This window comes from Sorex fumeus, unplaced genomic scaffold, assembly GCF_029834395.1.
Source record: "Sorex fumeus unplaced genomic scaffold, SorFum_2.1 ptg000029l, whole genome shotgun sequence".
In the NCBI taxonomy this organism is placed as follows: domain Eukaryota; kingdom Metazoa; phylum Chordata; class Mammalia; order Eulipotyphla; family Soricidae; genus Sorex; species Sorex fumeus.
The window spans coordinates 19,540,550-19,553,423 of NW_026606086.1; the positions used below are offsets into that span (position 1 = coordinate 19,540,550).

Genomic DNA, 12,874 nt, shown 5'->3' on the forward strand with positions numbered 1-12,874 from the left:
GGTGAGAAAATATTTGCAATGCCCTTCCTCCCCCGCTGGGACCCAGCGCCCAGGAGACGAGCCCCAGGCCAGCCCCCAGCCACTGCCTCTGCCCCAGGCTCTGCAGCATGGCGGCCAGTCTTGACTCCTGCTGCGTGCCTGGTAGTGAGAGGCAGGAGGGAGAAGGTTCCAGAAGCCGTCCCTGGCAGCTCCCTGCGTGGACAGCCCTTTAATTATCATCAGTCCCATTGAAGAGTGAAAATGTGCTGTTCTCACCCCAGAAGCAGAATTTGTTTTGAGGCAAATGGATTGAGAAATAAGAGGAAATATTATTAGATGTGAATTCTGTCTCTGACAATGCTTTAAAGAAAACAGTTTATTTCTGTCCTGGTTTCCAGAACCTTCTGTACTGCCGGTGCCCGCCCCGGCCACTTCTGCACTGGGTGCTTTCTCCTCAGTGTCTGTCCCTTGTTTGGGGCGGGGGTGGGAGTCCTGTCCTTCAGCGCTGCGGGGAGCCGCCTCCTCTTCGCTTGTCAGCATTGATATTAGTCAGAGACGCAGAGACGGCCGGAAGTATGTCCTGGGACAAATGTAGGCACATGCTCGCACACCCAGATGCTGCCTCTGCTGTCCCTCCCCGTCCAGCTCAGTTCAGCCCTGACCCTTTGTCCTGACCCACCAGCGAGCGAGCACCAGCCCTGGTGCCGGAGTCCCCACACCCGCCCCGTGGCAACCACCCCATGGCATCCGCGTGAGTCACCCCAGCCCTGTGGCACCAGCCAAGCCCCCGCACCTGCCCCGCAGCCCAGGAGGTGTTGGCCCAACTCCCCTGTCCACCTTCTGCTGCCCAGGACAGACACGGCATGACGGGCACCGCGCCCTGAGTGTGGGGTGGGCACGCTCAGCTGCTCCTTCCGTCCGGGGCTTGCTGGAATGCGGGGTGGGGGGGTGCAGAGGCTGGTTGTGGGCTGGATGCCCCTTGCAGGGGAGTGTCCGGGTCCCCCCGCTCTGAGACCGTGGCTCATCCAGCTCAGACGCTGCCAGGGGCTGAGGCCGAGCTGCCGAGTGCGGCCCCCAAATGGCACCTGGAGACCCGCTGGGGCCAGCCCGAGGCTGGGGAGCGGGCAGGGGTGGAGGTGGCGTCCGGGCACCACCATGTCCATCCCCATGGCCCTGCCCCACGTGGACCTCCAAAGTCCAGCCCCCTAACAGGGCTGCGTTCTTCTGGAACCTTCCCTGGGAGGCTGGCCCGTTTCTGGCTCTCGTGTGGCCCCGTTTAAGGCTTTTCCTTTCTCCCACCCCCCACTTAGCTCTCGGGACAGTGTTGAAAGGGCTTCTCAGGAGAAATTTGATTCTGCCTCCACAAATCAGGTTTCTAACTCCCAAATCACTTTAAATCTCGTCCTGTTAATCCTGCCGTGTTCTGGCCCTGGCTGCGAGCACTGTGGATGCTCTGGCCCTCCGTGCCCAGCCTAGCTCAGTGTCTGCAGCCTCTGAGCCCCGCCATCGCCTGGGCCCGGCCACGAGGTCCTTCTCGGCCTCAGCGCACTGTGGACCTCCCCTGCCCCTGGCCCCATGGCTCTGCTTGTTCTCCCACACCCGGCAGCGCTGAGGGAGGCCCCTGACCACCTTGGTGAGGGGACACGGGGGATCTGGGGAGCCCTGGGGAGTCCTGCCGTGCTGAGCCGAATGGGGGTCAGTGGGAGAGAGTGAGACGTCCCCCGTCCACTCAGTTGCCCGGGGAGAGCCCGGTGCAGTGGGCCCCTAAACCTGTGGCCAGCTTCCCCCAGGCCGGGACTCAGGGTCTGGGCTGGGCCAGCCCCCGACTCACTCACGTTTCCCTGGACAACACAGTGGGACGGTGGGGGCCGAGCAGGAGCTGTCCACTCTACGCTGCAGCTGTCCACTGCCCTGGGCCCATAGTCTGGGGCCTCCTCCCCAAGTGTCCTGGGGGGCTGTTTCTCCCACAGTGGTGAGGGGCGTCCGTGTCCCTGGGGTCTCTTGACTCTGCCTGGAGCCCTTCACCCTCCGCTGCCCAGGGTGGCCCGGGACAGACAGGGGTGCCTCTGCCCTCTCCATCCGGCTCGTGTCGGGCCTCAGCCCTCTGGGCGCATTTCCGTGATACCCATGTAGACCCGTCCCCACGCCCGAGGCACCATGGCCACCTGATGTGGCATCACTGCTTTGTCTCGCCTGCCCCGGGTAGACGGGGTTGGCGTGGCTCCTGTTGGCCTGTGGTGGTTGTACCAGGTGCCATGATGGACCAGGAGAGGCAGCACGTGGCCACATGGGCAGGGGGGAGGCGGGCGGGCCCTGCAGCACCCCTGCCGGGAGCCCTGCCGAGCCCCCTTGCTAACCGCCTCCCTTCCCCGCAGTGACGTACAGCCGCAGCCCCCTGGAGAGTGTCCAGCGGTTCTCACTGCTGCCCACCTACCTGCCCGTGGCCTTCCGTGTCCAGCACGCCGACGGGGCCTTCTTCCTGAAGGAAGCCAACCAGGACATCATGCGGAACTCCAGCCTGCAGTCTCGCGTGGAGTCCTTCCTGGTCTACCGGGCGCGGCGCCCGCCCGTGCTTCGCGCCAGCTATGGACCCTTCTCCGCAGAGCAGGAGGTGCCCCCCGAGCTCCTGCCGCCATCGCCAGGCTGGCGGCTGCGCGCCCACGTCCTGCAGGAGCGGATCCACCGCGGCCGGCCGCGCGCACACGTGCTGTTCCACGCGCTGGGCCGGGACTGGGCCGAGCCGGACCCCGGGGCCTCGCGGCTGCCCTGCGTGCGCGTCTTCGCCTTCCGGGAGACGCAGGCGGTGCGTGGCAGCTGCCGGCTCCGGGGCGAGCTGGGGCTCTGCGTGGCGCGGCTGGACCTGCCAGCCGGCTGGTTCAGCCCCCCGACGGCGCCGGCCGGCAGGAAGAAGCCGGCGGCCGAGCCCGCCGAGGGCAGCCCCGTGGAGCTCTACTACAGCCTGCCGGCCGGGGAGCCGCGGGCCGACTGCGCCTGGCCTGAGCCCAGGGGGGACAGTGGCTCCCGTGGGGGCCATGGCGACATGGACGAGTCGGGGCCGCCCCTGCAGCGGATTGGTAGCATCTTCCTGTCCCCGAGCCCCGGCCAGCCGCCCCTGCTTGAACTGCAGCTGGACGAGCACGTGAGCGTCCACTATGCAGGGCGGACGGTCCGGCCGGGGGCTGTGCTCACCTTCCCCGTCTCCGTCTCCCGAAACTGCTCTGCAGATCGCTTCACGCTGAGGTGGGTGAGTCCTGGGCGCGGTGCCCGGCCGCGGGCTCTGTGGGGAGGAGCTGGCAGACGAGGTCTCTGCACCGTGGCTGGGGGCGGGGGGGGCGCAGATGTGAGTCCCCTACGGATCCACTACTCGGTGAGGTCCAGGGCTCAGCCGAGGGTTCATCTGGGGAAAGAGACGCTCGCACGGAGGGGTGGTTTGTGCCTGCCGCCCTCTGCGTCCCCCCGACTCCTTCCAACTTGGCTCTCAGGGAGTTTCCATGGGGCGGGGAGAGATGCCCAGGGGCTTCAGTGCTGTTTCCTGGGGGGGGGGGGTCCCCTGCCGCCCACCCCCAGGGGCGTCTCCATGATGACCATGCTGGGTTCACTCTCTGGGTGCTGCCCGGGCATGTCTGAATTTCCCGGGCGAGAAACGGTGACGAGGGAGCAGAGGCCAGCGTGCCAGGCCAGTGTGTGGCTTATGAGCAGACATGGTACCTGGCCCTCAGTCCCCACTGAGACCCGAGAAGCTGCTGGTGATGTGAGGGTGAGCGGGCGCCCGGGACAGGTCTGCAGGGCAGTCTCGGGTGTGCGCTTCCAGCGGGGCAGGGTTTTGCCGGGGGCCTCTCTGCAGGGCTGGTCCCACTGGTGGTTACCAACCTTGTCCTCCCTCTGGGCTCACTCCTCTGGGCCCTCGCCTCTCTCTCCTTCCCTCCCTTCCCCCTTCTGGCCCCCGTTTGAGGGGATGCCTTATTTGAAAAATGCACAGTTGGGGAGGGCATTTGCCTGGCCCGCAGTCGACCCAGGTTTGATCCCCAGCATCCCTTAGCGTCCCCCGAGCACCGCCAGGAAGTTATTCCTTAATGCAGAGCTGGGAGTGACCCCTGGGCATCACCGAGTGGGAACCCCCCCCCCAAAAAAAACTTACTTAAACCAAAAAACCCACTTCATTTTTTGGTTGTACCTTGCCCCCATTCACTGTGATCTGGAACCAGAAACTCCTTTTTCATCTAAACTGCACAGACAGAAACTGGCCTTACCCAGGCTGACTGCAGGGCACCCTCGAGTGGAGGCCCGCTCTGTGGCCCCCGGGACTTGGCACACATCCGCATTCCCGGGGCAGAGCCCTCTAAACCTGCTGGGTCCTGTGGACACAAGCCTTTGTCCAGATGGTTGGAGGCTGCCGCCAGGCTGGGCCTCTGGGTTCTGCTTCTCTGCCCCTAATGGACCAGGCGTCACCCGGACAGTTCTGCCCTCTGGGGCCTCTTCACTCGCCTGCTATGGGCTTTTGGTGTCTGGACTCGGACTCAGGACCTCCCAGATTGGAGAACCCCTGACCCACACACACCCTGAGTTTGGGATGCGGCTTTGTGCGGCCATTTAGTCTCCTGGGCAGTGAGGAACCTGGGAGCGTGTCCAGTACACACGCGTGTCCCCAGCGGCTGCTGTCCTGGAGAGGTGCAGACCCCTGCTGAGTCAAAGAGAGCCCCTGGTCGGGCCTGGAGGCCGGACGCCCAGCCAGCGCCTGCTCTGTGTCCCCTATGTGTCACCTGCATAGACCTAGCCACTGCCCCGTGGCACCAAGCATCCGGCCCGGTGGGGCGGGGGCCGGGCCCGGTTCCGGGGACGCTCACATGGCGCTGGGCCTGCTGAGAACTTAAACGCTCTAATTACACACGAGTCTCCTCTGTTTATGGAGCAGCTGGAGGTAACCTGGACCTGGCGATGTTATTAGCCCTCGGCCTGAGTTTCATAATGAGGAAATAATAAAACTGTACATCTTCTCTAATGAAGTCAATTTGACACTAATTTAGCAGCACTTCCAAATATTTGCAGCGAGCGCGGGGCTGCTCGCACTGGCCATCTGCTCTGGTGCCCAGAAGGAGCCAGCCGGGTGCTCACCCGGGCTGCGTGCGCCTGTGGCAGAGCCTGTCGGTGGGTCAGGCCCCAGCAGGTGGCCTGTGTCCATGCCCAAGGCTGGGCGGGTGAGGAGGGGGAACCGGGCTGACCGCCCCCGCGGGAGGGACCCCAGCGAAGCTGAGCACGGAGGCAGGCATCACCCGTGAGTCAAGTGTCTGCCAAGAGTGGTCAGCTGAGTGGGCCCTGCTCCCGGTCACTCCTGCAGTCCCACCCAAGCTGGCGGCTGTCTGGGCACAGATGGTGAGTCCCCCTCTGTGGCATGCGCAGAACCCAGATGCCCTGCCGTGCTCCCCTCCGTGCCCCACTCCGAGTGCCCCTCCATGCTCCCCTTCGTGCTCCTCTCCGTGCTCCCCTCTGAGTGCTCCTTCGTGCTCCTCTCCGTGCTCCCCTCCGTGCTCCCCTTCATGCTCCTCTCCGTGCTCCCCTCCGAGTGCCCCTCCGTGCTCCTCTTTGTGCTCCCCTCTGAGTGCTCCTTCATGCTCCTCTTCGTGCTCTCCTCTGAGTGCCTCTCGGTGCTCCCCTTCGCGCTCCTCTCCATCCTCCCCTCCGAGTTCCCCTCCGTGCTCCTCTCCGTGCTCCCCTCCATGCTCCCCTTCATACTCCCCTCTGTGCTCCCCTCCGAGTGCCCCTCCGTGCTCCCCTCCAAGTGCCCCTTCGTGCTCCTCCACATGCTCCCCCACATGCTCCTCCAAGTGCCCCTCTGTGTTCCCCTCCATGCTCCCCTCCGAGTGCCCCTCTGTGCTCCTCTTTGTGCTCCCCTCTGAGTGCTCCTTCATGCTCCTCTTCGTGCTCTCCTCTGAGTGCCTCTCAGTGCTCCCCTTCGTGCTCCTCTCCATTCTCCCCTCCGAGTGCTCCTCCATGCTCCCCTTCGTGGTCCTCTCCATGCTCCCCTCCGAGTTCCCCTCCGTGCTCCTCTCCGTGCTCCCCTCCATGCTCCCCTTCATGCTCCCCTCTGTGCTCCCCTCCGAGTGCCCCTCCGTGCTCCCCTCCAAGTGCCCCTTCGTGCTCCTCTACATGCTCCCCCACATGCTCCTCCAAGTGCCCCTCTGTGTTCCCCTCCATGCTCCCCTCCGAGTACCCCTCCGTGCTCCCCTCCGAGTGCTCCTCCAAGGGCCCCTCGGTGCTCCCCTACATGCTCCCTTCCGAGTGCTCTTCCATGCTCCCCTCTGAGTACCCCTCCATGCTCCCTTCTATGCTCCATTTCGAGTGCCCGTCCCAGAGGGCTTGTCCCCCAGCGTGAGTGCCTGGGCGGTCCTCCTAGTGCCAGGAGAGGTTCCTGGAACTTGGGCTCGGCCACCTGTGCCATGCCTGCCCCTCAGAGAGCCCCTGGAGCCTGGCTGGCCGATGTTTCACTCAGGAGTCCAGATGGAAAGTCTGGGGCAGGCCCACAGCTGAGGCTGTTTTGCCGACAGACTCCCTGCAGCCTGCCCAGGGCCTTGGGTGGGGGACGGGATGATTCCTCGTCCCGGCTACGGGCAGGGGTGGCACCAGCTCTGGCTGTCCTGCTGCCGTGGTTTCCCTTGTCTCCGTGTGCACTTGCCCATCCGACACTTCTCCCCGGGATGCCTGGTGCGGCTGTTGGTCCTGGATGCAGGCCAGTGCTGCTAGACGGGGGTTCCTGCCTGGGGTGCTGAAACTGGAATCCCCTCGGGGTGCTGGAATGGGGGTCCTCTCGGGGTGCTGAAACGGGGGTCCCCTCGGGGTGCTGGAACTGGAATCCCCTTGGGGTGCTGGAATGGGGGTTCCCCTTGGGGTGCTGAAACGGGGGTCCCCTCGGGGTGATGGAATGGGGGTCCTCTCTGGGTGCTGGAGTTGGGGTCCCCTCGGGGTGCTGGAACGGGGGTCCCCTGGGGGTGCTGGAACAGGGGTCCCCTCGGGATGCTGGAACTGGAATCCCCTTGGGGTGCTGGAGTGGGAATCCCCTCAGGAGTGCTGGGGTGGGAGTCCCCTCAGGGTGCTGGAACGGGGGTCCCCTTGGGGCGCTGGAGTGGGGGTCCCCTGGACCCTGGACCCTCGGCCGCCTCCTCACGTCCCTTCTTTCCCTCCCAGGCAGAAAGACCCTCCGAGCTGATTGTGGGCCTTTCCAGCTCAATCGTGGGTGAGCCTTTTGCCCCAGGCTTCTCCAACAGAGAAGGTGCTAGAAGCCATGCCCCTTGGGGCACTGACTGCCCTGGGCCGTCTCCACCCATGGGTCCTGAGTCACTGCATTCCAGCACCCCCTCCTCAGATTGGCTCCCCGTGAGGCTGCCTTGGGGGCTTCCTCCCCCTCCTGGCCTCTGCCCTGCCACTGGCCGCCCCCTCACCATTTTATTATTGTTATTGTTGTTGATTTGTCTGAGGGCCACATCCAGCAGTGCTCAGGGCTGCTCCTGACTCTGTGCTCAGGGATCACTCCTGGTAGGCTTGGCACCATGTGGAGTGCCCGGAATTGAATCGGGTAAGTTAGGCACATGGCCAGAGTCCCTGTCTTCTCTCCAGCCCCATTTAACTCAAAGAGAAAATTGGAAAGTAACCTATAATTTTGGGGGAGATTTTTTGAGACAAAAGGAGATCTGGGCTGCATGATATATTTGATCTCACAAAATAGAGGCAAGTGGCGAAATGGCGGGGAGTGGGGAAAAGTAGAACCAGGTCTCTGAGTGAAGAAGTGGCGTCCAGTGGCATTTCCCACGGAGAAGAGGCCCGGCGCTGTGGAATCAGAGAGATCATTGTAAGCGGTGGTTTGGCGGCTGGTACGGGTGGCTGGAGTGTCGGGAGACACCGACATGGCTGCTGGGTGGAGGGGCTGGTCCCTCTCTGGGAAGGTACAGTAGTGTCTGTGCCACCCAGGAGGTGCCGGGCCCACTTGCTAGTGCCGGTGCCGTCTGCAGGCGGCCAGCCCAGCGCACTTGTCCACTCCACGGCAGAACTCCCGGACTGGCAGCGCCCCAAGTCTCCGTCGAGAGGGTGGTGGCTAAATAAAATGTGACACAGTTCCATAATGAAATCTTGAAAATGAATCCTTGCCAGCCAGGATATGTCGATACGGGCGATCTCTGGTGTGCAATCCTAAGCTTAATTGAATGTTGCAGGAAATGCATTCATGTAAAGATGAAAGCATGCGGCAAATTAACAAACCGATCATGAGGGATGGAGGGGCATTGACTGCACACAGAGCTGTGGAGCAACAATCAGGCGAGCACAGAGCGTGGGGCGCAAGTGTCTGCGGGCACCCAGGGGTGTCTTGGGGAGAGTTTCAGGAACGTCGGAGAAACACTCAGTCATCCCCGCCTCTGGGCCAGTGGACATCACCGTCTTGGGAGCATTTGTTTCCAAGGATGTTTCATGTACACCGCGTGCGCATGCGTGTGGCGCTTGCCAGCTTCCTATAGTGTTCTGTCCAGAAGCGGCACGCTCCGCCCAGGGTGCCTCAGAAGCAGCAGTTTGAAGGGGACCCCACACATCACGGTGGAGCTTGGTGACTAGCGTCACTCTTTAAGCTCCCATAACACACCCACAGATGGGAGATGCTCTGAACCTAAGTGCGAAAGTTTGCCACAAGCTCAGGTGCCGAGAAGCCATGTGAGAGGTGGGGCAGGTAGGCAGGAGAGCGGAGCGGGGCCAGCTGGGAGGAGCTGGGTGCATGCATGCGGGAGGCACAGAGCTGCAGGGGGGCAGGCGCTCCCGGGGGTGCAGACACAGACACATGTGTGTGTGTGTGTGTGTACTGAGTTATATATTCTCAATCTATAATTATTCTCAATACTTACATATATATGTGTATGTATGTGTATGTACATATATGTAAGTGTGTGTATATATGTAAATGTGTGTGCATGCGAGAATGTGTGGGTATTTGTGCGTGTATGTGTATGTCTGAGAGCGAATGCACGTGTTGTGTGTATTTGTGTGAATGTGTGGATGTGTTTGAGGATGATGTATTCAATATGCCAAACACAGTAACAACAAGTCTCAAAAATGGAGATGTTACTGGGCCCGCTTGAGCAAATTGATGAACAATGGGAGTATGTGTCTGGGTGTATGTGACTGAATCCGTTGTGCGTCTGAGTGTGTGATGTGGGTGTGAGTGTGAGTCTGTGAGTGCGTGTGAGCGTGTGTGTGTGCGTGAAGGAGGCGCCATAAGAATCGAAGGCAGATCTGAGCCACATCCCACGGCCGCTTCCAATAAGGTCTGATTTCCCGCTCTGCCACTTCTCTGAGTCGCTGTGATTTAAATTCTTCCCCATAATCCCACGGTTTCTTGGCGAGTCTCATTTCTCCCTGGTGGAAAATCTCATTTGACTCCAACGACAAGAGTATTACCCACTTAGAAGCAGCAGCGGAAAGAAAACAGGAGCAGAGACACTGGCGTTGAGGCCTCAGGCGCCAACTCCCGGCAGGTCCTGCACCTGGTCTGGAGGTGACGACCGGCGAGTGCCCCGCTGGGCCGTGCTCGGGGCGTGTTAGGGCAGAGTCTGAAGCCAGACCCTCTGTGTTTCCAGGGGGACAGGGGCCCTGGCATCACCCGTCTGTGTGGAACCCGAGTGCCTGAAAATGTGCCCGAGCCGTCTGCTCTCCACCGGGAGGGAGGGGGGAGTCGGCTGGCCCCGCCTGTCCCACGGCTGCCCTGCAGTGCCCGAGAATGGCCCAGGGATTCCAGGCACGTTTGCCCCCATCTGCCCCTCCTGCTCCTGCCTTAGCTGCGGCCCGGGAACTCGGGGTTTGCCTTGGACCCGCCCGGGTGGCCACAGGAGACCGTGTGTGGACAGGCCGCTCACCCTGGACAGCTCAGGGCTGGGCCGTCCACTGTGTGTCCCTCCCGCTTTCCTCGGCCCTTCCCTGGTGCGGAGACAGATGCCGGACCTCATTCTCTCAACAAAGGGGACTCCCCGGCCCTGGCCACGGTCCTGAGACTGACCCTCATAGTCTGATTGGAAGCGGGGCAGTGTCCAGGAGAGCCAGCACCATGAGTGCTCAGCCCTGCCCCCTCCATGTGGGCCACAGCCATAGTGTCCAACCAAGGTTCCCCAGGGGGTGGGGAATACAGAATACAACCTCCCAGGTCTCCGTATGGAACCATGCTTAGATGCCCTGAGACCAGGTGAGGAGAGCCGTGGTTTCAGTGGCCGTGGGCAGGTGGTGGTGAGCCTGGTTTCCTGGGGGCCGTGGGCAGAGCCCATCACACCCTCCCTAGAACAATGGGGCCCGGGCGCCCCTAGGCGGTTCCCTGGGTGTGTCCGTCAGTGACTCAGTGGCCCTCTTTGTCTTCACGCTGTCTCATCCCCAGTAACAGGGAAGCTCGTCCTCACAGGACAGACCCTGGGCCTCAGCGCCCTCCTGGACCACCCCTCTGCCCCGAGCCCTCTTTGCTCACAGAGTGGCTTAAATAATATTCCTTGGGGTGGCACAGTGCCTGCTCTGCCCCGGAGACCCTGGGCGTGTAAGCACAGCTGGGCCGGCTCTGAGACAGCTCTGCCCTCGCCAAGTGCTCGATTGCGTTCGTTTCATTTAGGTTTGTTTGGGGGCCACACCTGGCGGTGTTCAGGGCTCACTCCTGGCTCTGCGTTCAGGGGTCACTCCTAATGGGGCTCCGGGGACCCTGTGGGGTGCCGGGGGTCCAACCTAGGCTGGCTGTGTTCATAGAAGCGCCCTCCATGCTGGCCGTGGCTCCGGCCCCAGCGTTTCTTAAGAAATCGTTTACCACCAGATTCGGCTCCGTTGTGCCTTGTATGATAATATTGCAGAAGTCATTTGCAATAATCTGCAAAGAAAGGTATTTTGTAATTTTTTAGGACTAGTTGTGCCAAATCTCACAGAAAAGAATGACAGGGCTTGTTTTTATTTCACACACTTATTATTTTACCCAATGTTAGGAGGAAAAAAATCAAGCTGCTTCTCAATTCACAAAATAGCAGCTTTGCAGGCTGACTTCTTTTTTAATGCCCAGCAGGAACAGAGACATGAGCAAACACTAGTTTGTTTTTGGAGAAAGTCTGTGCAGCTGGAATATTGGAAAAGCCCCTTGCTTGCCGTGCCATACATTTTAAGACGTTTTTGTGTTTTTTTCCCCCTTTTTTCCTGTTCTCTGTCGGGCTGGCGAGGTCCACCGCGTCAGGGGTCTGTGATGCCCCCTGCCCCAGCAGGCCCGACCCCATGAGGTATGTCGGGAATCTCCAGGCAGGCGCTAACATTCGTGATTCCCCTCATGACAAAGGTGGATGATACCTCCATCCCAGTCCACCCCAGTTCCTCACTATTGGCCTGTCCCATCTTCGGAGGCAAGACCCTGTGCTGGGCTGGTCAGGCTGAGCCCAGAGTGGCTCTCCCTGAGAAGGAGAGCACGGCCAGCCTCCGCCAGGGCCGCTCCTACCCCACCTCCCCGTCAGCAAGCGCAGCACTGACCGGAGCCGGCTCTGAGCAGCTCACACCTCCCCAGGGCCCACAGCAAGTGTGGGTGGTGCTCCCAGGGGAGGTTGCAGGCCAGACACACGGCGTGGCAACCCACTCTAGAGTGATTCCTAAAGAAAGGGAAAAACCCTGTGTGATCTGGCTACTGCATCATCAGACAACTGTCTCAACGTCGGGAATTCAAACAGCGCTTTGGCTCCTGGACAGTGGGGAGGGACTGAGCCGGGCGATTCACCTGGGCCCTGCTGGCCCTTGCTGGCCTCAGGCAGGCCCCACCCGTGGTCCATGTGCCCCGGGCCCTCCATGTTCCGTGTGCCCGGGCCTCCTGTGTTCTGTGTGCCCCCGCCCCTCAGCTTTTCCTTCCGCCCCAAGACAGCCGAGTTGCTGTGGTCACACCCTCTGAAAGCCACGGGCTTCCAGGGACTGAGTCGGGGAGTCTCCGTGCTGCTGAGACTCCAACCAGACGCCTCTGGGGCTGTTTCTGTCACTATTTCTTGAAGGCAGCCTCCAGGCCAGCCCAGGTGTTGCGACGTGTGGCCGCAGGTCACACAGACATGGTGCTGGCCAGCCTGGCCCCTGTGGCTGACACCTAGACCAGCCAACCAACCAGGGAACTGCCGAGAGGAGTGGGTCCCCGCGGGCTAAGGGGGTTTATCGAGGGGTGAGGGGGAATGCAGGAAAAGTGGAGACACCTCAGTGCCCCCTTTGGTCACGTGCCCCTGTGGATTCGGCTGAACGGAAGGTGCCGGCGGCTCCTGAGAAAACTTCCTTCCTGCTGTCTGGCCCGGCTCATGCTCCTGCCTCCAGCTAGATTCGCGGTGGCCTCCCTGTCAGCTCCTTCTGGCCGAGGCTGGTCACTGGGACTGTAGCTGGCCTCGGGAGTCCTCCAGCCGAGCTCTGGGACAGATTCCTGGGTGGGTCTGACTCTTGTCCCGAGTCAGAGGGCAACGTGCTGGTCACGTTCCGAGTGAACTGTGGAGGCTCAGAGGGTCATTCCAGGACAGGGGCTGCATGGCCGGCCAGGGCGTCTGCACTCACGTCCCGCTCCTGCAGGACCCTATGCCCTCGTGCCAGCCTCTGTCCACTGACCCGTGGGCCAGGCTGTCGTTTGGAAGGGCATTTGGATGGCATCAGACACGTGGCTTCCGGGTCCTCGTCAGACGCTGTGAACACTTGCTCCCCTCCCCCAGGTGTTCTTCGTGGCCAAGGGTCCCACCTGCTCAGAAGCGTTTGAGTTGGACGCTGTCCCACTTATTGGACTTACTGCCTGGGATGTCGGAGTTGAGCTCAGAGCCCAGCCCACTGTGACTCGCCGGCCTGGCTCCGTGTTGGGGCAGGTAGTTTTGGCCTGAGTACCCGCCCCTCTCCCCACCTCCCC

General features: G+C 61.8%; 1 protein-coding gene across 1 annotated transcript in view; it reads left to right on the forward strand.

Moving 5' to 3' along the window:
- LOC130024689 (transmembrane protein 132D-like) overlaps positions 1-12,874 on the forward strand; it is a 124,482-nt gene that overhangs the window by 28,483 nt on the left and 83,125 nt on the right. The window contains exon 2 of the mRNA XM_056115384.1: positions 2,355-3,219. Coding sequence (XP_055971359.1) covers positions 2,355-3,219 — 865 coding nt within the window. The remainder of the gene's footprint in view (positions 1-2,354; positions 3,220-12,874) is intronic.